At 33.8% G+C, this 21,716-nt stretch overlaps 1 protein-coding gene across 3 annotated transcripts in view; it reads left to right on the top strand.

The window, feature by feature from the left end:
- ephb1 (EPH receptor B1) overlaps positions 1-21,716 on the top strand; it is a 561,737-nt gene that overhangs the window by 510,301 nt on the left and 29,720 nt on the right. For all 3 annotated transcript variants that reach the window (XM_087241322.1, XM_087241321.1, XM_087241320.1), the window contains 5 exons: positions 745-853; positions 3,056-3,120; positions 16,615-16,800; positions 18,759-19,006; positions 20,189-20,404. In XM_087241322.1, coding sequence (XP_087097448.1) covers positions 745-853; positions 3,056-3,120; positions 16,615-16,800; positions 18,759-19,006; positions 20,189-20,404 — 824 coding nt within the window. The remainder of the gene's footprint in view (positions 1-744; positions 854-3,055; positions 3,121-16,614; positions 16,801-18,758; positions 19,007-20,188; positions 20,405-21,716) is intronic.

Below are 21,716 nucleotides of genomic sequence, written 5' to 3' on the forward strand. Positions count from 1 at the left end.
ATGACAAATAATGATGTTTTTCAGTCTCTCCCTCTGTGTTTTCATCTTGCCACCTCTCACTCGTCCCCACAGCTATCTTCAAATTATATCTTTTTTATGATCTCTTTTTAGCTTTCCAGAGCTAGCATGATCGCAATTTAGCTACTTAAAACCACAAGTAGCTCATAGCTTAGCATGGTACGCTCTCGAATCACACAGATGTTTGCTTTCCAGTGTAAGCATGCAATAGTCAAGGGTTCGGCTGTGTCTGAACATTGACAAAGAACATTCATCCTTTTCTTTCTTGTTTTCCAACTGTGACGGTGAGGATTAGCCGTCCTGATTGGCCTCGCACATCACTCACGTCAGTCGCTGTCAGTCGCCTGTGTACCTTAAGTGTTTTTCCATCCCTCCTTTCATTCCGTCTATCCATTTCCATCACTCTTTCTCAGCTGACATCTGTCAGCGCTAGGCATTAGCTTTACCTGTTTCAGCGCTTCTCTTTGTATCACTCTATTATCCATCTCCCTTTCTCTTTATTCTCTTCCATTTCACTCCAAGCTCACACTTCCTCGCTGTTCGTCAGGCTGAATGTCCCCTGTTTTTCATTCATTCTTCTATTCATGCAGTCCCGAAACGCTTCCCTGAAAAGGTGTTCTTGAAATGTTTTGTTTACGTTCTTTCATCCCCCCCGTTTCATCTCTATAGGCAGCGGCCATTTCAGTTATTTCTGTAGCCTAATGCATCCTGTCTCTCTCTGTCTAGACGACTATAAATCAGAGCTGAGGGAGCAGTTGCCACTGATTGCGGGCTCGGCCGCGGCTGGAGTGGTCTTCATCGTGTCTCTGGTGGCCATATCTATAGTCTGCCGAAGGTGAGTTAGCCAGACGCATGACTGCTGCATGTGCACACAATGATGAAAAGCCAGAATTCAGTCTATAGCTAAATACTATTTACAGTCAAGGCTGAAATTATTCCTGCATACCCATGGGAAATTCTGACTAAAAGTTACTTTTATTAAACCATTTTAGTGTTTTTTATTTTATTTATTTGTTTATTTATTTTTTTGACCGAAAATGACACAAGCTTCTCCTAAAAGATAATACAATGATGTACAGAAGCATTATTGTGGAAAAAAAAATTACTTATATTTGAACAAAAAGTGGCATGTTCAAAATGATTCTCAATAATCAATAACAAAACGCTTTTATTGGCTATTACAGCAATCAAACACTTGCTATAATTGCTGATTAGCTTTTTGCAGCTCTCCACTGGTATTTTTTTTCATTTATCTTTAGTGATGCTCCAACTCTTTTAACTCTTGTCATCACCTTGATCTATAGCTATATAGATTCTCAACTGGATTAATGTCGGGACTCTGGCTGAGCTACTGCAAAACTTTTTTTTTTTTTTTTGCTAACCATTTATTTATTACTTTTGTGATGTCTTTAATAATTTAATAGTTTTTTTTTTAATAATTCAATTAAATGCCGCCACCTACTAGTGGTGTTAGTCACACACAACAGGCCTAAACCTGCTAAGTAACCGGCAGAAAACACATACTTTTATTTTATTATTTTTACTTATTTTATTTTATTTTAGTTTAGTTTACTTTAGTTTATTATTTTATTATTTGCATTTTAATATTTTATTTTATTTAGTTTTAATTTAATATTTGTATTTGTATTACACTTTATTTGTATTTTATTTTACATTTATTTTATTTTATATTGTTTTATTTCATTTTTATATATAATTTATATTTGTATCATATTATTATTGTATTTTATTTGTATTTTATTTGTTTTTTATTTTATTTGTATTTTTTGTATTTTATTTTACATGCTTTTATTTTATTTTATATTATTTGCATTTTATTTTATATTATTTTAATTTATAATATTTAATTTAATTTAATTTTAATTTATTTTATATTATTTTTGTTTGTATTTTATTTTATTTTATTTTATTTGTATTTTATTTTATATTATATGATTTTATTTATTTATTTTTTTGCATTTCATAATGCAGTTTTAGTATAATGTTAAGCAAAATATGTATTACACATTATGTAAACTGTATATTTGTTTTTTCTAATACACAGTTATTTTTTATTAAATTGTATCATCTTTTAAACAATATAAATTTTTGCAAAAAAATTGCATTATGAACATAAAAAGTTAATATGTTACATCCTAGTACAAATAAGAGTGGTACATTTTCTAGCGATTTATTAGTGTCATGCTGTATATCAAAGCTCTCTGCTTGCAGCGAGTCTTAGTTTAGCCACTAGCTCTCCTCAAGAGTAAAGCATCTCCTCTTGCTGATAAATTGGTCTTTATCTGAGTCAGTTCTTTGCTGTAGGCTAACAGTAATGATGGGTGAGGTGATGCAATTCCTGTAAACAGTAAGCAATTCAAGCTTTTAATCCAAAAAATAAAAGATTTGGACCACAAAAAGGTTTCTCCAAACCCCCAGACACAACTGTATGCAAAACCAGCCCGACTAAGAGTTTAGTTTTCTTACTTCAGTTTTAGTCAGACAGAAAGTTGGATCTAACTTTCTAGTGTTATAGCATCAACTATTGAATAAAAACATTGTGTCATTGTGTCACTAAGTTGCTGGTGTTTTACAAGAACAATCTTCAATTTGGGCCAGCTTTTTACTTCCTTGTCTGACCAAACATCTACAGTTGTGTACAAAAGTGTTTGCCCTCGTACTGACTTCAGGGCTATGTATTTTGTTTCCCATAATAATAAAAAACTCTATTTAAAAACTGCATGATGTGTTTACTTGAGTTGTCTTTGACTAATATATGAATTAGTTTGATGATCTAACACATTGCAATTTAACAAAATCAGAAAGTGGCAAATACTTTTTCACACCACTCTACAGTATGAGCAAGAAAAGCCCTCACAACAATTATTAATTATTAATTAATCATTTACTAATTATTAACACTTAAGGTGATAAAGCGACTCAGATTGTGAATGTTTAAACAAGCTGAGCAAATCCAGACTCATTTAATAGCTATGTTTTTAAAATTCTATTGCTTCTTTCTGTCTTTCTCTCAAAGGAAACGAGCTTACAATAAGGAGGCAGTGTACAGTGACAAACTCCAGCATTACAGCACTGGCAGAGGTGAGCAAACTTTTCCATTATAAAAAGCAACAGCTGGGTTCCTGAAGTAAAAAAAAAAAAAAAAAAAACTCATATGAAGGGAAATTAATTTACAAAATTACAGATAAAGCTTTAAAGACAAACCCATTCCAAAATATCCAAGGTCCAAAAGTCATTGTACAGACTTTTTTGTTGTACCGCTGTAATCTTTAGTTCCCTCGACAGATTCTCAATTGGATTTATGTCAGGAATCTGGCCAGGCCACTGCAAAACATTCTTTTTTTGTTTGATAATCAGTTATTTACCACTTTTGTTTTGCATTTTGTGTTGTTGCTATTCTGAAATGTCCACTGGCAACGAAGGCTAAACTTCTTTAATAAGTTTAATAGTTTTTTTAATGATTAAGTTATTGTTACCACCTACTAGTGATGTTATTCGCACATGACAGGTCTAAACCTGCTAAGTTACTGGCATAAAACAGATTTTATTTTATTTTATTTTATTTTATTTTATTTTATTTTACATTTTTAAATACAATTTATTTAATTTTTATTTGTTTGTTTCAATTTTATAAAGATTGATGCATGAAACAGTAGAGAATAAATACATAAATAAATAAATAAATAAATAAATAAATAAATAAATAAATAAATAAATAAAGAAGACCACTTTTAAAATTATTTTTTTCTTGATTGAATCACTTTATTAAGTATATGTGTGAGTAAAATGTTTTCAAATTTGATGATTTTTCTGTTAAACTAATATTAAAATCATTTCCATTCACAGCATATTTTCCAGTAAATGGTAATTGGTCAAAATAACAAATGTTTTTTATGTGTTTTAATTGAAAATCAGGCTTATTCCAAGAAATATTGATTTCTTAACTCTGTTTAAGTTCTAATGTAGGTATTGTTTTGGTATAATAATACCAATTTTCAGCAGTACTTGCGGAAAAAGGTAACTAAGAAAAATATGTTATACTGAAACTGTAAACTGTAACTCCAGAGAATTGCCAACTGTCTCTAACAGTATTTCAAACACCAAAGACCCAGTCCAGGTCCAAAGACATGTGGTATATTGGCTGTAGTGTATGAGTGCGAGAGTGTAGCTCTCTGAGTTGCCAGTGCTGAGTTGCAGCTGGAAGGGCATCCGCTGTGTAAAACACATGCTGGATAAGTTGGTGGTTTATTCTTCCGGTAAAAAGGAACCAAGCCAAAAGAAACTGAATGAATGAATGAATGAATGAATGAATGAATGAATGAAAAAACTGATAGAAAGAAAAAAAAAAACACGATTGATGTTGATTGACATCTGCGTTTTATACTCGGCTCCGCCCCTTCCTCTGAGGCAAATATTATCCTGAAATGGGTTTTAAATTGGAACTAAAGCAAACAAAGAGGCAAAAACTGAAAAATATAGATGTGAGGTTACAGGAAACGCCGGGGGATGCAGTGTAACGGAGGAAAGGAATGAGGGATCGCTCCAGGCCTGCACGCTTTTAAAAAGCTGACACGAAAAAAGCTCTTCCAACCCGTATACATCCCACAGCCCTGCAAGAGGCTTCAGGCTCATTAGGAAGTGCGAAATCTCTCTCTTTCTCTCTCTCTCTCTTTCTCTTTCTGTCTCTCTGTCTCCTTGTAAGCAACCTCTCGGAGGATTCGGTGGGCGATCTGCGAAACCAAATTTAATTAACATAAGTGCAGACGAAAAAGTAAACAAATGATGTGACAGCCAGACTCACACATCAAACAGACAATTTAGAAAGCAGGAATAAGAAAAAAAGAGAACAAGAGGCTGTGGGAACATGATCTCATTGTCAGGAGAAATATTCGGATAATTACTGTATCAGAATTTATTCAGTCCTGAATGTCAATGCATATGAGCTAAAACAAAGCGAAGGACTCTCCGCTGAATATAATTGGCGAAAATGTCACAGACATCCTTGGGTTTCCTAGCATTAGGATTATTAAAACTTTTTTTTTAGTAAAGGTGCTGGAAGTGTAAAGTTGGTGTCTGCATACAGAAGTTAACTTAAGGGGACTTTCAAACTTATTACATATAAGGATATTAAAATATTACCTCCAATGTCAAGGGCAGACTAGATTTTCACTAGTGAAAATGTTTTTTATGTGTAATGGTAGTTGAAACTAAGGCCCAATCCCAATTCTGTTTTTTTACCCCTGCCCCTACTCCTTCTCCTTGGCCCTTGAAACGGGGAAAAGTGTGAAAGCTAGGAGCTTCAAATTTAGGCCCATTTACAGGTTTTGAGAAATCGCCAACAAATGCCTGAAATCATGCATCAAATCATGCCGTGTGGAATGAGTTTTGACTGAAAATAACATCGGTGATCGCCTTCAGCCAATGAGAGAGCAGCATTCACTTGTGTGTGTGTGTACTTGCAGGCCAGCGGGAGGCTGGGGGAGAAGTTAAAAGCGCTAATTTTCGGTTTATTTAGAACCAAGAAATGTAGGAAAAACTAGTGGAGATTTGACAGGAGCACCCGTGTCTGTTTGACGTTACTTACAGAAAGTTAAAAAAGAAAGTTGAGGAGAAATGGCCATTTCCCTTCAAACCCTGAGGAGAAAATATGTACATTTTCTACCCCATTTAAAGCTTCTTTCTTATAATGTAGTTATTAACAAAATATATACTACATGTTTTTGGCTTTGAGACATAGTTTGGACAAAGTTGTCTGCGAAGTCATGCTATGTGAAAGCCCCTGTCGCCAATCCATCTTGCTGTGTAAACAAAGCAGCGACAAAACACTAGTCCAAATAGTCATGCTGTGTGAAAACATCTGCGACACCACTACTTTAAAAGTCATGCAGTCTGAATTTGGCATTAATTTAAAAATGCAAAAGTTTTGCTTCAGTTACGCCTTTCATCCACACTACCCCAGAGTTTTCGAGCACTGAAAACGGACCGTTTTGAAGAAGCCGTTTTCATTTTAACCTTTGTGTAGTGTTCGTATTTTGGTTACTCAGCCAGTGTTCATGGGTCTGGTGGACCCGCTAGAGTTTTGGCTTTCCAAATGAACACTATCAAACAATTTTATGTTAAATTACTAAACAAATGTTTACTTAATACCAATTTCAAGCCATATGAACACCAAACATGGTTAATTTTTCCACTTTTCCTTTGTTAGATTTTATTGATGAATTACTTTCCAGATATTTACTGGTAACACTGTGTGAAAGGGGCTCTTGTATTGTGGTATTCATGACAACTGCACTCTCAGAAATAAAGTACTAAAGCTGGCACTGGGGTGGCACCTTTTCAAAAGGTGCACTTTTATACCTTACAGGTGCACATTGGTACCTTATAGAAATATATTTGTACCTAAAGGGTATACTTTCATACCTTTAAGGTACTATAAGGTAAACTATTGTACTTTTAGGTATAAATATGTACCTTTAAGGTACAGATGTGAACCTGATAGATAAAAGTGCAACTTTTGAAAAAGGTACCACTAGGGATGGGTATATTAAGATTTTAATGGTATTACTACTTTTATTAATATTATTTCGCTTTGGTGCTTTAACTGTACTCCTAACAGTCCTTTTTGTAAAGTTTATTATTTAAAACAAAAACAAATTGAACAGAGTTAGCAACATTTTATTATTACTTTTTAAATTGAAATAAAATAAATCCATTAATTTAAAAAAAAATAAATTAAATAATTCATGTAAAAAAAAAAAAAAAGTACAATGGCTTGAAGGAACACAGGTGTAACATGCAGTTATGCTGCAAACGACTCTTAGTTTTCTAAGTTTATTAATTCTTCTGGAGAAAATCACCATGTTTAATATTGGGACCTTTCCTGGCTTATTGTGCTCCCTGCAGTTGAAAGCAAGCCATTTAAGTTGCAAAGTGCAGTTAAACAATCAGCCATGGCTAAAGTTTTTGATTTATACTGATTATATTAATTCGATTCTGATTCAGTTTAAATTTGATTTGCATTTACTACACAGATAAAACGATTAATTACTTTACTTTAAAATAAAAGAGTAAACCCATAAACTAAAATCAATTTAAGGTAACATTTCTGTGTAGAGTTTGCATGTTCTCCCAGTGTTGGTGTGGGTTTCCTCCGTGTGCTCCGGTTTCCTCCTACCTATTTCAAAGACATGTATTATAGGTGAACTATACAAACTAAATTGACCGTAGTGTGTGTGTGTGAATGTGAAAGTATGGGTGTTTTCCATTTTCCATCCATCCATCCATCCATCCATCCATCCATCCATCCATCTGTGCATGCATGTCTTTTTCATCTTATTGAATTAGTTTGTAAACAGCTTTATTAACAATACAGCAGTGCAGTGTCTCGGCAGCACAGCATGTTTTTGCTCAAATCCTTTCTTCCATGAAATGTCAGCATTACTCTACCTGCCCAGCCAACAGTAGGAGCCTGCGTGAAACTCTATGCTCCGTCTTGTCTTAAATGCCCCTTTTTTTGTCTGTCATGTCACTGCTATTTCTGTGCCTTCATTTTGCTGAGTCACAACCAGGGCTGTTGTGCTAGTCAGTAAACTGGAACCTGGTTAGAAATAAAACGCCCACCGCTTTCTCTTTCTCCGTCTCTAATGAGCACCCTAAGGAGCTGAAAGACTTAAACTGCAGCGAATGAAGAAAAAAAATGACTACTGAACATAAGATGGAGATATGGTATTGTGTAATATTGATTTAAAGGTCCACTTAAATGTCTTGAAATGCATGGCTTTGGATGAGACGTGACATAATTTCAATTGAAACATGATGACAGGGTGGGGCATGTTTAATAGCCCCTCCCCCTTTTTAAAAATAGCCAATAGCATATTGTTTATACCACAGCCCTTTCAGTCAGAGTTGTTGAGCTAAAACACATCTCATGACAGCCACAGTTTATAATAGCAATGCTGAGTCTGTCTAACTGTTTCAAAGTTTTAAAACATTCAGTGTAATTCTAATGGGTCTTATATATTTTGTTTTGTGTGCTATTTTAACCTCATCACTTCATGTTTTTTTTTTCTTTTTTCTTTTCTTTTCTGATTGGATAGCTATTCGATAGTGAAAAAGGCAGTTGTAAATGCCTCTGAAAAATCAAATCATGGTCTGGGACTTATTCCAGAAGAAACTGAACCAGTGTAAATGTATCAGGTTGTTGAAACCCACATATGTAAATTTTACTCCTCCCAAAGAGCAAACGCATACACGGTCATGTTATAGGCTTTAAGACATAATAGTCAGATATAACAGTGCTAATGTGTTGCAGATGACAGTTTGGGATGTTTGTTTATTTTGTTTTGTTGTATTTTTTTCATTCTCTTTTTGACCATTCATTAATGTTAATGTCAATTAACATCTGTTAAAGTCAAAGTATTGTCAAATAAAAAGCATTAAGAATGATAAATAAATAATTAAAAATATAGCATTTCATTTCTCTGACAATGACAGTATTATACTCAATTAGTTGTAAGCCCTTTAAAGTTTTGAATGAAGTCTTAAACATAACGGTACAACAGTTCAGTAGTACGGTAATCACAGAGCCTGCTTTGTGTGGTGATGTTTTGTTATTTTGATCAAATGGCTGACATCGGATGTCTGTATTTAACATTCATTTAAATAAATAAATAAATAAATGTGTTTTTATATTAATCAAACTATCTTGCCACCAGCCAATCACTGCATTTCTTATCATTAATTAAAGCATCCATACTGTAGATCTGTCCTTCACAACAAACATGAGCACTGGCCGGAATCTCAGATCAACTGATACCAATATTTTAATCTGATTCACAAACTTGTTTAATGGAACAAAATAGACAGAAATTAACACAATTATCACAATTAAAAATCCAGGGTCCAAGTAGATCATTTAAACGAGGTACAAAGAACAGACCCCTGATGAGCGAAGTGCTCTGTGAATTCAGACAAATCGTTGATCAATATTGGCAGAAGTGAGAAACTGCGAGTTTTGAATTGTAAATGTCTTCTAAATGTGAATTGTGTGACTGTCTTTGAGAACAATAAACTTAGAGATAACATTGAGACTAACATATTGATTTTAACACCCACATGTTATTATTATTATTATTATTATTATTATTATTATTATTATTATCATCGTTATTATTATTGTTACTATTATTATTGTTACTATTATTATTATTATGATTATTAGGAATAGTAGTAGTAGTAGTAATTAATTAATTAACAGTGCTATACATAAATTTAATTAGTTTATTTATTTATTTATTTATTTATTTATTTATTTATTTATTTTATTTTATTTTATTTTTTTCAGGGAGAAATATCATAATAGACCCTTAAAACAATAGCTAAGTTTCCATCTCCCTGTGTTAATGAGCGTTTTAAAGTATTGCATGAGAAACGAATAATGGAAATGAAAAATTTTAAACAAAAATCCCTTTTCTACGCTTTCTTGAGGTCATGCGAGTTAGGGTCATGTGAAAAATAAAGGATGAAAACACATTAGCAGAATATACTCTGACGTAGAAAACATTACACCCAAAAGACCAATCAACCGTCTACATTATGCTTGTCTTGTTTACTGTTGGCTACTAGGTTATCAATACTACATTCGGCTGCTCTAACAACTTGATTAAAATAAAACTAATTCACATTTGTTTTTGTTTTTATTTGTCATTTTTGAAATTATTTGATTTACATTAGACCAACTAGTGTGTCAGCAGTAATATGTCAGGGTTATAATAGAGTGAGCTTTATAATGCATGACTTTTTAACAGCAAAAAGAAAAAAAAATCTATATCTCTCACCTGAGAAATCAGAAAGATGTGACAAATCTGATCTGCATATCCTTTATGCACCATCAGATGCTTCACACAAGAGCGCAAATGGGCTGATTTTTTTTTTTTTCTCAAAGCTTCTTAAACAGAAAGGCATTATTTCATGTATCAGGACATTTCAGAGACGGCTGTTCATTCAGAGCTTAGAAACAATGCGATTACACGGGTTAAGGGTCACACACTTGCTGTGTGCAGGGACTGTATTAGGATGCTTCTGTTCACAAAGCTAGATTAACAACATCTTAAATAGAAGGTGATAGTGGATTACAAAGCAGTTCAGTGCAAATACAGTATACACTACCTGACAAAAGTCTTGTCTTCCCAGTTGTAAGAGCAGCAAATAATAACTTTACTTCTATTTGATGATTTGGAAAAGTGGCAGAAGGTAGATTTGTCTGATGGATAATCTGTTGAACTGCATCCCAATCATCACAGATACTGCAGAAGATCTGTTGGAACCCTCATGGACCCAATATTCTTACAGACATCAGTCAAGTTTGGTCAAGGAAAAATCATGGTTCAGGGTTACATTTAGTATGGGGGTGTGCTAGAGATCTGCAGAGTGGATGGCAACATCAACAGCCTAAGGTATCAACACATTTGTGCTACCCATTACATTACAAACCACAGGAAATGGCAAATTATTCAGCAGGATAGAGCTCCTTCTCATACTTCAGCCTCCACATCAAAGTTCCTGAAAGCAAAGAAGGTCAAGTTGCTACAGGATTGGCCATCCCAGTCACCAGATATGAACATGATTGAGCGTGTTTGGGGTAAGGTTAAGGAGGAGGCATTGAAAATGAATCCAACGAATATTGATGAACTCTGGGAGTCCTGCAAGAATGCTTTCTTTGCCATTCCAGATGACTTTATTAATAAGTTCTTTGAGTCATTGCAGAGATGTATAAATGTAGTCCTCCAAGCTCATGGGAGTCATACAAAATATAAATTTCCAAGAGATGTTTCCAAGAGATGGGTTACAGATGCAAGGGCATCTGCTGCGTAAAACATGTGCTGGAAAAGTTGGCAGTTCATTCCGCTGTGGCAACCCCAGATTAATAAAGGGACTAAGCCGAAAAAAATGAATGAATGAATGAATGAATAAATGAATAATAATAATAATAATAATAATAATAAAAATAATAAAAATAATAATAATAGTAGTAGTAGTAGTAGTAGTAGTAGTAGTATTAGGAGTAGTAGTAAATCTTGAAGATATATTTTGTTAAATGTCAATGTCAATTTTATTTATATAGCACTATTAAAACACAACCAGAGGTTGACCGATAAGCTGCAGAATACACATCACAACAAAAAAACATTGTACAATTAAAGCTAAAACGGACGATTTCCATTGATAAAATGCCAAATCAAAGAGATAAGCTTTTAATCTAGATTTAAAAATCAGACAGAGATGAAACAGATCTAATACAGAGTGGCAGAGAATTCCACAACCTAGGACCAGCTACTGCGAAGGCACAGCCACCCCTGCATTTCAGTCTCGACTTAGGGATGCATAACAATTTCTGGTTAGAAGACTGAAGAGACCGACCAGGTTGATGCTCAATCAACATGTCAGACAGATAGGAAGGTGCCAGGCCATTTAGAGATTTAAAAACCAGAAGAAGAATTTTAAAAGTAACACGATGCAACCAGTGTAAAGAGCGTAAAACTGGTGTAATGTGGTCATGTTTCTTGGTACCTGTTAAAAGCCTTGCAACAGAGTTTTGAACTAATTGTAAACGGGATAAGATTTTCTGACCAATCCCAAAGTATAGTGTTACAATAGTCCAATTTAGTGGTAATAAAAGCATGGATTATTTTTTCAGATTTTCTTGATAGAATATTTGATCAGATTTGACTGTTTTTAAAAGTCGAAGCTAAAGAAGCAGGATTTAAATGTTTGTCAAAGCTCTAGCCATCATCCAGATGGAGGGCTAGAAAACAATAAATTAAAAAAGAAAAAAATTTAAACAACTTTAATGTTTATAAAATATAATATGTATAATAAATGTAATCAACATATATTTTTAAATTAATCATTTATTCTTTTTAATAAAATAATACAGTTTTTATTTAAAAAAAAATTAAAAATAGTCTTATGTAAATGTATTGTAATATAAATGTGTGTGTATATATGTATATATGTATATATATATATATATATATATATATATATATATATATATATATATATATATATATATATATATATATATATATATGTGTGTGTGTGTGTGTGTGTGTGTGTGTGCGTGCGTGCGTGCGTGCGTGCGTGCGTGCGTGTGTGTGTTTGGTTAAAATAATGGTTCTGCTATTGGTTAAATTAATATAAATGGTTAAAATAATGGTTCTGCTATTGGTTAAATGAATATAAATTGGTCTGATTGTCAGTTGATTTATCCAGATTTTTTAATATTTTTTTTTACCAGTAATCATTGGCAATAATGTACAGAAGTTGAGTGCTTGTCTTCAGGGTCTCTTTCATATTTTTCAGTTGTTTCTCCAGAGTTTGCTCCTGTTGTCCTCCTGCTCAAGTTGAGATGAAGTTCTGGTCTTTTAGTTGCCTCTGTCCTGCGGGACGGCAGTTCAGTGGGAGTTTCACAGTCACTGCTGTTCCCGGCACGCACGGTTCAAGTGGCTATGAAATATTAACATATATATTTTTATTTCGCTCTCTCAGCCATAAGAATGGAGTGGAGCTGTTACACTGCATTACTCCAGAGGACGATGGGAGATAAACTGTTTGCCATTTGACTTATTGATGAACTAAAGGCGCGTTTCTAAAGTTAAAGCACTCTGTAGGTTTGTGCACGTGTGTGTTAGAAATGAATAATTCAGCAGACCTTCATGACCCGCAGCAGCTTAAAGGGTTCATATCATGGGTTGCTTTTAATATTTTTCCCCTGATGTGCACTTAAAGAGTTAGTAAAGCTTTGAAAGGACTGGAGACCGGGCCGTGGTAAAAATAAACTTCAACCTTTTGTTTTTAAAAGGGATCTGCTGATGTATAAACTGCACAATATTTTAAAGATGTTTTTATATATATATATATATATATATATATATATATATATATATATATATATATATATATATATATATATAGATGTGAATGTGTGGTAATATATGTGTTTATTCAGATGTACATTGTGGCATTTAATAAGCCTTTTTGACATATGACTTACAGTTTTGTTTTTGAGAATCAGTATATGTTCTCTTTGTTGTAAGTTTGTATCTCATCACAGGTCTGAGTTTAGATCTTTTAAAAAAAAGCGGAATGAACCGCCAACTTATCCAGCATATTTTTTCACAGCGGATGCCCTTTCAGCCGCAAGCCATCCCTGGGAAACAGTTGTATTTTTATGTATTTTACATATATCAGAATAAAGAAATCAGAAAAGCATAATTAAACAATTACATTATCTATCTCTCCATCTACCCATCCATCTATCCATCCATTGTTCCTTCTTTTGATCCATCTATTTTTCCATAGTTCATCCATCTGTCCGTCTGACACTCCATCCGTCTTTCCATCCATCTATTCAACATCTATCTATCTGTCTGTATGTTTGTCTATACATCCATCCATCCATCCATCCACCCTCCCATAGTTTATCCATGCATCCAATTATCCATTTTTTAAGCATCCATTCATCCTTCCATCCTTCCATTTCCTCTTTTGATCCATCCAGCCTTCCATAGTTTATCCATCTGTCTGTCTATCCGTCTGTCCATCCATCCATCCATCCATCCATCCATCCATCCATCCATCTATCTTTCCGTCCATCTCTCCATCCATCCATCCATCCATCCATCCATCTGTCTTTCTATCTATCTATTTGTTTGTTTATTTTTCTATCTGTTCATCCATCCACTCATCCATTCATCTATCCATACTGTGCTTCCTCTTTTCATCTATCATCCCATACTTCATTCATTCATTCATTCATTCATTCATTCATTCATTCATTCATTCATTCATTTATTAATTCATCCATCCATCAATCTGTCCGTCTCTACGTCCATCCATCCATCTATCCATCCATCCATCATCTATCTTTCTTTTCATCTATCCATATGATTGTTTATTTATCTCTTCATCCGTCCACTGATCCATCCATCTATCCATCCAATGTTCCCTTTTTGATCCATCCATCCATCATCCATCCATCCATCCATTAAATATCCCCTCTTTTGATCCATCCAACCTCTCATAGTTTATCTATCCACCACCATCTGTCCATCCTCCATCCATCCATCCATCCATCCATCCATCCATCCATCCATCCATCCATCCATCCATCCATCCATCCATAAATCCAGTGCTGCCTCTTTTGATCCATTCATCCTCTCTCAGTTTATTCATCTATCCATCCATCCCTCCATCCATCCAGAGTTCCCTCTTTTGATTCATCCATGCTCCTATAGTTTGTCCGTCCTTCCGTCCGTCCGTCCATCCATCGATCCATCCATCCATCCATCCATCCATCCATCCATCCATCCATCCATCCATCCATCCATCCATCCATCCATCCATCCATCCACAATTAATTTGTCTATACTTAATTTGTCTATACTTACTATTTTACTATTTGTCTATACTATCCATATATCTGCACTGTTAACATTTTGTTGATTGATTGATTGATTGATTGCAGTATCCTGCATCTATGATACTGTTAAACCATGATCATTATGTATTGGCGCAGTAAACAGGCAGAATTTACCTCACTTCACACTGCAATCTGGACTTATCCGAGCAAGCACAGAATGTGGTATTATAATGCCATCAGTCTTGAACATCTCACCGGGTGTCGATCCTAGGCTCTCGTTCTTCCACCTTCAGAATCAGCGCTCTTAAAGCTCTTGTGAAGCACAGGTTACTCCGTGTCTTTCAGCATGATTGCATCAGCTTCTACACCTGCTTCTGGCCAGCGGAAATGAACACCTCCTTTTAGAGCTTCTGTAATGTTGCTTTTATTTGTGCTTCTCACTGATTCTCCGAGATTACTTTCCACATCCACACACACACACACACACACACACACACACACACACACACCGTGATGTTTACACATGAAGTTTCATCTTCTGCCATGAGGAGAGTTTTGATAGCGTGTCTGTGTTATCTGTTTATATGAGGTCCTGTGGGGGAATAAAGGCAGAGGACAATTTGATTCGGCTCTGCTGGAAAAGCTGAGAGAGAGATTTCACTCTCACTCTTTAATGATAGCATAGTCACCAGCTTAATAATATTTTATTTAAAGGAAGAAGCAAGAAAGAGAGAAGAAAAATAAACAATATGATGGCTGGATATAGAGGTTGGGATTTATTTATGTATTTTATTTTATTTTTTAGATTAAACATTCTGGAATTGTTTTCAGTGGTACTTGACAAATCTAGTAAGCAATCTAGCAAGTACACGTTTTTTTTTTTTTTGTTTTTTTTTGCTGTTTATTTTATTCTTCTTCTATATATAGTTGCTGGAAGTATATATGTATATACCATTAAAATTAAATCTATTTCCAACCTTTATATTGTTTTTTCACCATACTGTTAATATCAATATGAAAATAAATCAATGTATTTAAAAATATGTATGTATTTATTTTATTTTTATTTTCGTAGTATTTTAAAGTTATTTTATTATATTATATTTTATTTTTATTTTATTGTTTGGTTGTTTTTTATTATTATTTTATTTTTATCTTATTTTTTATTTTATATTATTTAATTTTATTTTACTTTGTTTTTATTTTATTTTATAATTTTAATTTTATATGTTTTTTTATTTTATTTTATTTTTTATTCCTATTTTTTATTTAGTTTTATTTGTTATAATTTTTGTTTTTGTGAAATATCAAATAGTTATTTACTCAAAAACAGAATAAAAGTCATGATGCATCTGATGAATATCTAAATATTGCATTTAAGACCCAAATCATTTTAATTGTCATTTTAAATCCTGCAAATCTTAATTTTAATCTTTCAAAATGTTCAGTTACCAAAAAATATAATATAATATAATATAATAATATAATATAATATAATATAATATAATATAATATAATATAATATAATATAATATAATATAATATAACATAATATAATATAATATAATATAATATAATATAATATAATATAATATAATATAATATAATATAATATAATATAACATAATGCATTCCATACAAATACAATTACAAAAGGCAAACAAAACCATCTTAAATGTATCCTAAATACAATCAGCTACATTTATTATTTAATTTATAGCACATTATTCTTGAATGTGATGCTAAAAACCATTAATCGCATCCGAAAACTAGAAAATCATTTTGCTGCAGACTTGATTTACATCAATTCCCAACCCTCTTTACTTTCTATATCTACATAAGAATCTATTGTTATCATCAGCATCAAGCAGTATTCACTGTAATAGTTTTCATATTTCAGAGACATTTGCTCCACTTTAGATTGCCACTCGTTTAGCCACTCACAATGCATTTGTTTATTTACTTCTCGGATAAATGCATTAAAACAGAAATGCTCTATAATAATGTGCTTAGACTTGACCTCGTTTCGTTTCGATCATAAAATAGATTTGCTGTAATGCTGTTTTATAGCCGAACTGAAATGAAAACTGTTAATAACAGGGTGTAAAATCATTTCGGAGACTAAATTGTGTTGTATTGTGCTGTTTTTTTAGAGCTCACTCTTAGGCCGGATCTGTCGAACTGCCACACGCCCATGGGCTGCCCGACACTGCCAGGCTCTCCGGGCATGAAGATCTACATCGACCCCTTCACCTATGAAGACCCCAATGAAGCGGTCAGAGAATTTGCCAAAGAGATCGACGTCTCGACGGTCAAGATTGAGGAGGTCATTGGGGCAGGTGCGTGGTGTGTTTTTTCTCTATGTGTATATACAGTTGAAGTCAAAATTATTAGCCCTCCTTTTCAAATATTTCCCAAATTTTTGTAGTATTTCTTATAATATATATTTTTTTCTTCTGGAGAAAGTCTTATTTGTTTTATTTTGGCTAGAATAAAAGCAGTTTCAGGATCTACTTATGTTAATCCAGGATCGCATCGTACTTGGCAAAATCACAAAGTGCATGTAGTAAAGTAGGCAACCCGGGCTCATTGTGAAAACGTAGCCCCGCGGACGTTTCTGCGGACCGCGATTTACGTCCCGGGAGGTATGTATTCGAGCGTTTTTTTATTTTCGCGGATCCGCGAGAGGCCGCTGTGCGTTCGCGCCCACGCCGTTCTCGCGTGAAAAGCCGCCGGATCGGAAAAAAAAAAAAAAGCAAAAGCCCTTGTCTTCCATTTCGACCGCGTTTTCGGATCCCGCCGCATTCTCGCCCTTATTTTTCGGATTCCGTTTTTCATCTTACCTGATTTCCGGAACCTGCTGTTCCCCGGACTCGATCCCGGTCGTCGTGCACCGCGGCCGGCTCCAGCTCCTCCTCCGGGGCCTCCGCTCCGCCGACGCAACGCTGTGAGCTAAGCGGACAAACTGATTGCATCGGGAAAGAAGAGGAGGGCCGGAGCGGTGTTCGCTCGAAAAAAAACAAACGCGGCCTTTACGTACCTCCGGCCACGTAAATCACGGTCTCCAGAAACGTCCGCGGGGCTACGTTTCCAAAATGAGCTTGGGTTGAAAGTAGGGATTTCATTCGGAAAGATTGGGGAAATGCATATTTGAAGATGAGAACTGGGGAAAAATTGCTGGGAATTTAAAGTTAATGTTGAGACATTAGAACATGTCTTATACAGTTCATATTTTTCATAGATTTTACTGGACTCATAAGAGACTGTTCAAAGCAGGTTTCACAAATGATCCAGAATGCTGGTGATAACAAGAAGTAACAGGTGACCTATTTCATGTATTATGGCAATGCCCAGAAGTCCAACATTTTTGGAGAGAGGTGCATGAATACCTTGTAAAGATATTGCAGACCCAGTATGACTTTTGCCCAAGCTTATATATACTTGGTGACCCATGTTCCTTAAGCCACATGAATACAACTGAATCACAGTGGATACAGAGGTGTATTATGCTAGGCAGACGAGTGATTGTTAAAAACTGGAAATCATCCAGTAGACCTTCGATCTTCGAGTGGATCTCTGAGTTAGGACGAGTTGCAGCTTATGAAAAACTCTTCTATAGTTTACATGGAAGAATTGAAATATATTTTGAGAAATGGGGAAAATTTCTAAATTTCTGCAACCCACAATGTTAACAAACATGTAACAAGACAAAATAAAAATTAAGCTTATGATATTAGCACCCCTCCCCCCCTTTTTTTTTTCTTTTTTTTTTCTTGCGTTCTGGTTTGGTTTACGTTTGCATTTTATTTGATGTTATTTATTTATTTTATTTATTTATGTTGTATTGTTCTGCTTTCATGTTAATGCTCTGTATTTGATATTCATCTGCATCATTTGAAGTAGAAAAAATCTATAAAAAGTTCAAATCATAAAAAAAAGAAATATTGGGGAAAGAGTTTTGGGAGAGTTCTTATAACTTAACCGACACCTCCTCCTCGCTATTTCTGTTTGTTGTCAAAACTGACAAATGGAGGTATGTTAGACATGCCCAATGCCTCAGACAGAGCTAACCTGAGAATTTAACTGGAAACAAACAAGAAACCATTATATTTTTCTTAATGACATACACCAATGCTAATATAATCATATCGGTAGTTTTGATTTCATTTGCACTTTTAAAATGTTTAACCTACTGCCACAATGCAATAACTAAAGTGATTCAAATCCTTTCAGCAATAGTAGCTTTATTGTGTGTCTAATGGTGTTAATTATATCTCATTTATTCTGTGTGCCTCAGGTGAGTTTGGGGAGGTTTATAAAGGTCGACTGAAACTCCCTGGAAAACGAGAGCTCTACGTTGCCATCAAAACACTGAAGGCGGGATATTCGGAGAAGCAGAGGCGTGACTTTCTGTCCGAGGCATCGATCATGGGTCAGTTTGACCATCCTAACATCATCCGTCTGGAGGGGGTGGTGACCAAAAGCCGTCCAGTGATGATCGTCACCGAGTTCATGGAGAACGGCGCTCTCGACTCCTTCCTCAGGGTAAATGCAACATCCAAAACAAGTGTTTCTGTCTGTCTGCTTCTCTCTCTCTCTCTCTCTGCTTCATTCTTTCCCTGTGGCACGGAGAAGTATGCTGTTTAATCGATGTTCAGCCTATTTTTTTCAATCTCATGGATTGGTTCTTGCTAGCTTTGATCTGGTGCCGCAATAAAGGGACGCTTTGAAGTTGGCTTAGAAATCCAGCACATCCGAGTAGCATCAGCATCGATCCGCACCCCCCACTCTGTTTGTTATCGTGCGTTCGGTTCAAAGCTTTCTCTTGTGCAACATGGCGGCTGTGTACTGAAGTTTCGCAGGAACTGTACGGTCCCCCACCGTGTGCTGTAAACATCTTTTAGGCAGCTACTGATAAAGAGTGTTAAACAGAAATGGTGCACAATAGAAAAATCGATACGTGTCTTTTATTGGCGTGCGAAGGCATAAGATGTTTATTTAAACCGTCCAGCTGTTTATTTCCAAAATAATGAAAGGTTTGCCTTTGCACTGTTAAAAATATTCGTAAATTAGCAGTTTTCATATATTTATTTAAGCTTTTAAATTGCATTGTGGGACTTTGATCTTTCTCCCAATAACTTTTAACCTTGAAAAGTTTGAAAAAGTGACTTTTATTCACATTATTAATCGTTTAAAGTGATATATTGTCTGTGTTGGTGTTGTATATTATGATCTTGTAATAAACTGCCAGTGCACTTTCTGTTATTTTACACACTTATTTGTCTATATATTGTTTCTTATACATTATATTATTTTAATCGTGTAAAATGCCAATAAAAGTCACTTTTTTAACTGTAGAGTTGATTTTTCAACATCAAAATTCGACAGAGCACAGATGAAGATCCCATAATGCAATCATTGATCAATAAATTATAAATAAATATAATCAGAAAATATATAGGAAGAGACATAGGAAAGGAAAGAAAACAAAGACACCACAAAGATGCAAAAAACTATTGGTCAAAATATAATATTGAAAATGAGGACTTTATATTTCTACTGGAGTATTACACGTCATCCACCATTGTCTTGTCTTTGGTCTTTTTTTTTTCTAGTCTTCAGAATAAAGATGTATTTACAGTTTAAACGATCTCCATTGCTTGAGGTCAAGCTTTGAGATATTAGTGAATTTAATGTGATGTCTGTGTTTACTCTGTTGTATGGCAGCAAAACGATGGTCAGTTCACAGTGATCCAGCTGGTGGGGATGTTGAGAGGGATAGCTGCAGGGATGAAGTACCTGTCGGAGATGAATTACGTCCACCGGGACCTGGCCGCCCGCAACATCCTGGTCAACAGCAACCTTGTGTGCAAGGTGTCGGACTTCGGCCTGTCCCGTTATCTGCAGGAAGACACCTCTGATCCCACCTATACCAGCTCACTGGTAAGACCTTGTCAGACTTGCAACTTTAATTTTAACAGAAGCTAATAGACGACAGCCTACAGTAATAGTAAATAATTATTAGACCATTTATAAATATATATATACACTACAGATTAAAAGTTTGGGGTCAGTAGGATTTTTAAATAAGCTTCTCCTGCTCACGAAGGCTGCATTTATTTAATCAAAAACAAAGTATAAATTTTAAAATTATAAAATCTTATTGCTTAATAAAAAGTAGTTTATCATTTAATTTAATAATTTATTCCAGTGATTTAAAAGATTAATTTTCAGCTTCAATATTCCAGTCTTCAGTCACATGTTCCTTCAGAAATAACTTTAACATTTATTATTATTATTATTATTATTATTATTATTATTATTATTATTATTATTATTATTATTATTATTATTCATAATAAAAATAATAATAATAATAATAATAATAATAATTGTAATTGTAATAGTAATAAAAGCAATAATGACTGGAGTAATAATTTCATTTGAAACTGCATACAATAATAAATCAGTTATATAAACCTTTAATAAATATTTAACAATTTAACATTTGTTTTAGTTTTTGTTTGTTTTATTATTTATTGTTTTATTTGTTTATTTTTTACATTTAATAAGTTTCTCCAAACCCAAACTTTTACTACCGTTCAAAAGTTTGGGTTTGGCAAAATGTATTAAATGTAAAAAAATAAAACAATAATAATAATAACTTTAGGACTTTGTTATTATAAAAATGAAAAACTATAGCCTATTAATTCGGCAAATAAAAACTGTCCAGCGCATTCAACTTAGAACTCAGAATTTGGCCATTTTTATAATAAACTTAAATATATATATATATATATATATATATATATATATATATATATATATATATATATATATATATATATATATATATATATATATATATATATATATATATATATATATATATATCTGTGTTAATATTGTCACTTTAACATTATATTAAAGTGTGATTTTTCCAGCCTCTTGTGTAAATAAAAAAGTCAATTTGAACATTTTTGATACAACACTATTGTAATTATTGTTAAAATAAACATTAATATGGTCTGCTTTAGGTGTTTGACACTTTCTATTCATCATTTAGTTTTACAAGAATAAGGTGCAATGTTAAAAATACACTAAAAAGTGTAAAATGTTTTGTTTTTTTTCTTTCTTTTTCTGTATTTAACATTGCAGTAGTCAATAGTGAAATATGATTTTTTTCTACTCAGCTGTATGTTGGACTCATGAAAATAAATATTGTTTACGTTGGCATCAACCGAATTGCTACAGT

Source organism: Danio rerio, chromosome 2 (assembly GCF_052040795.2).
Source record: "Danio rerio strain M-AB ecotype USA chromosome 2, GRCz13ab, whole genome shotgun sequence".
Classification (NCBI taxonomy): domain Eukaryota; kingdom Metazoa; phylum Chordata; class Actinopteri; order Cypriniformes; family Danionidae; genus Danio; species Danio rerio.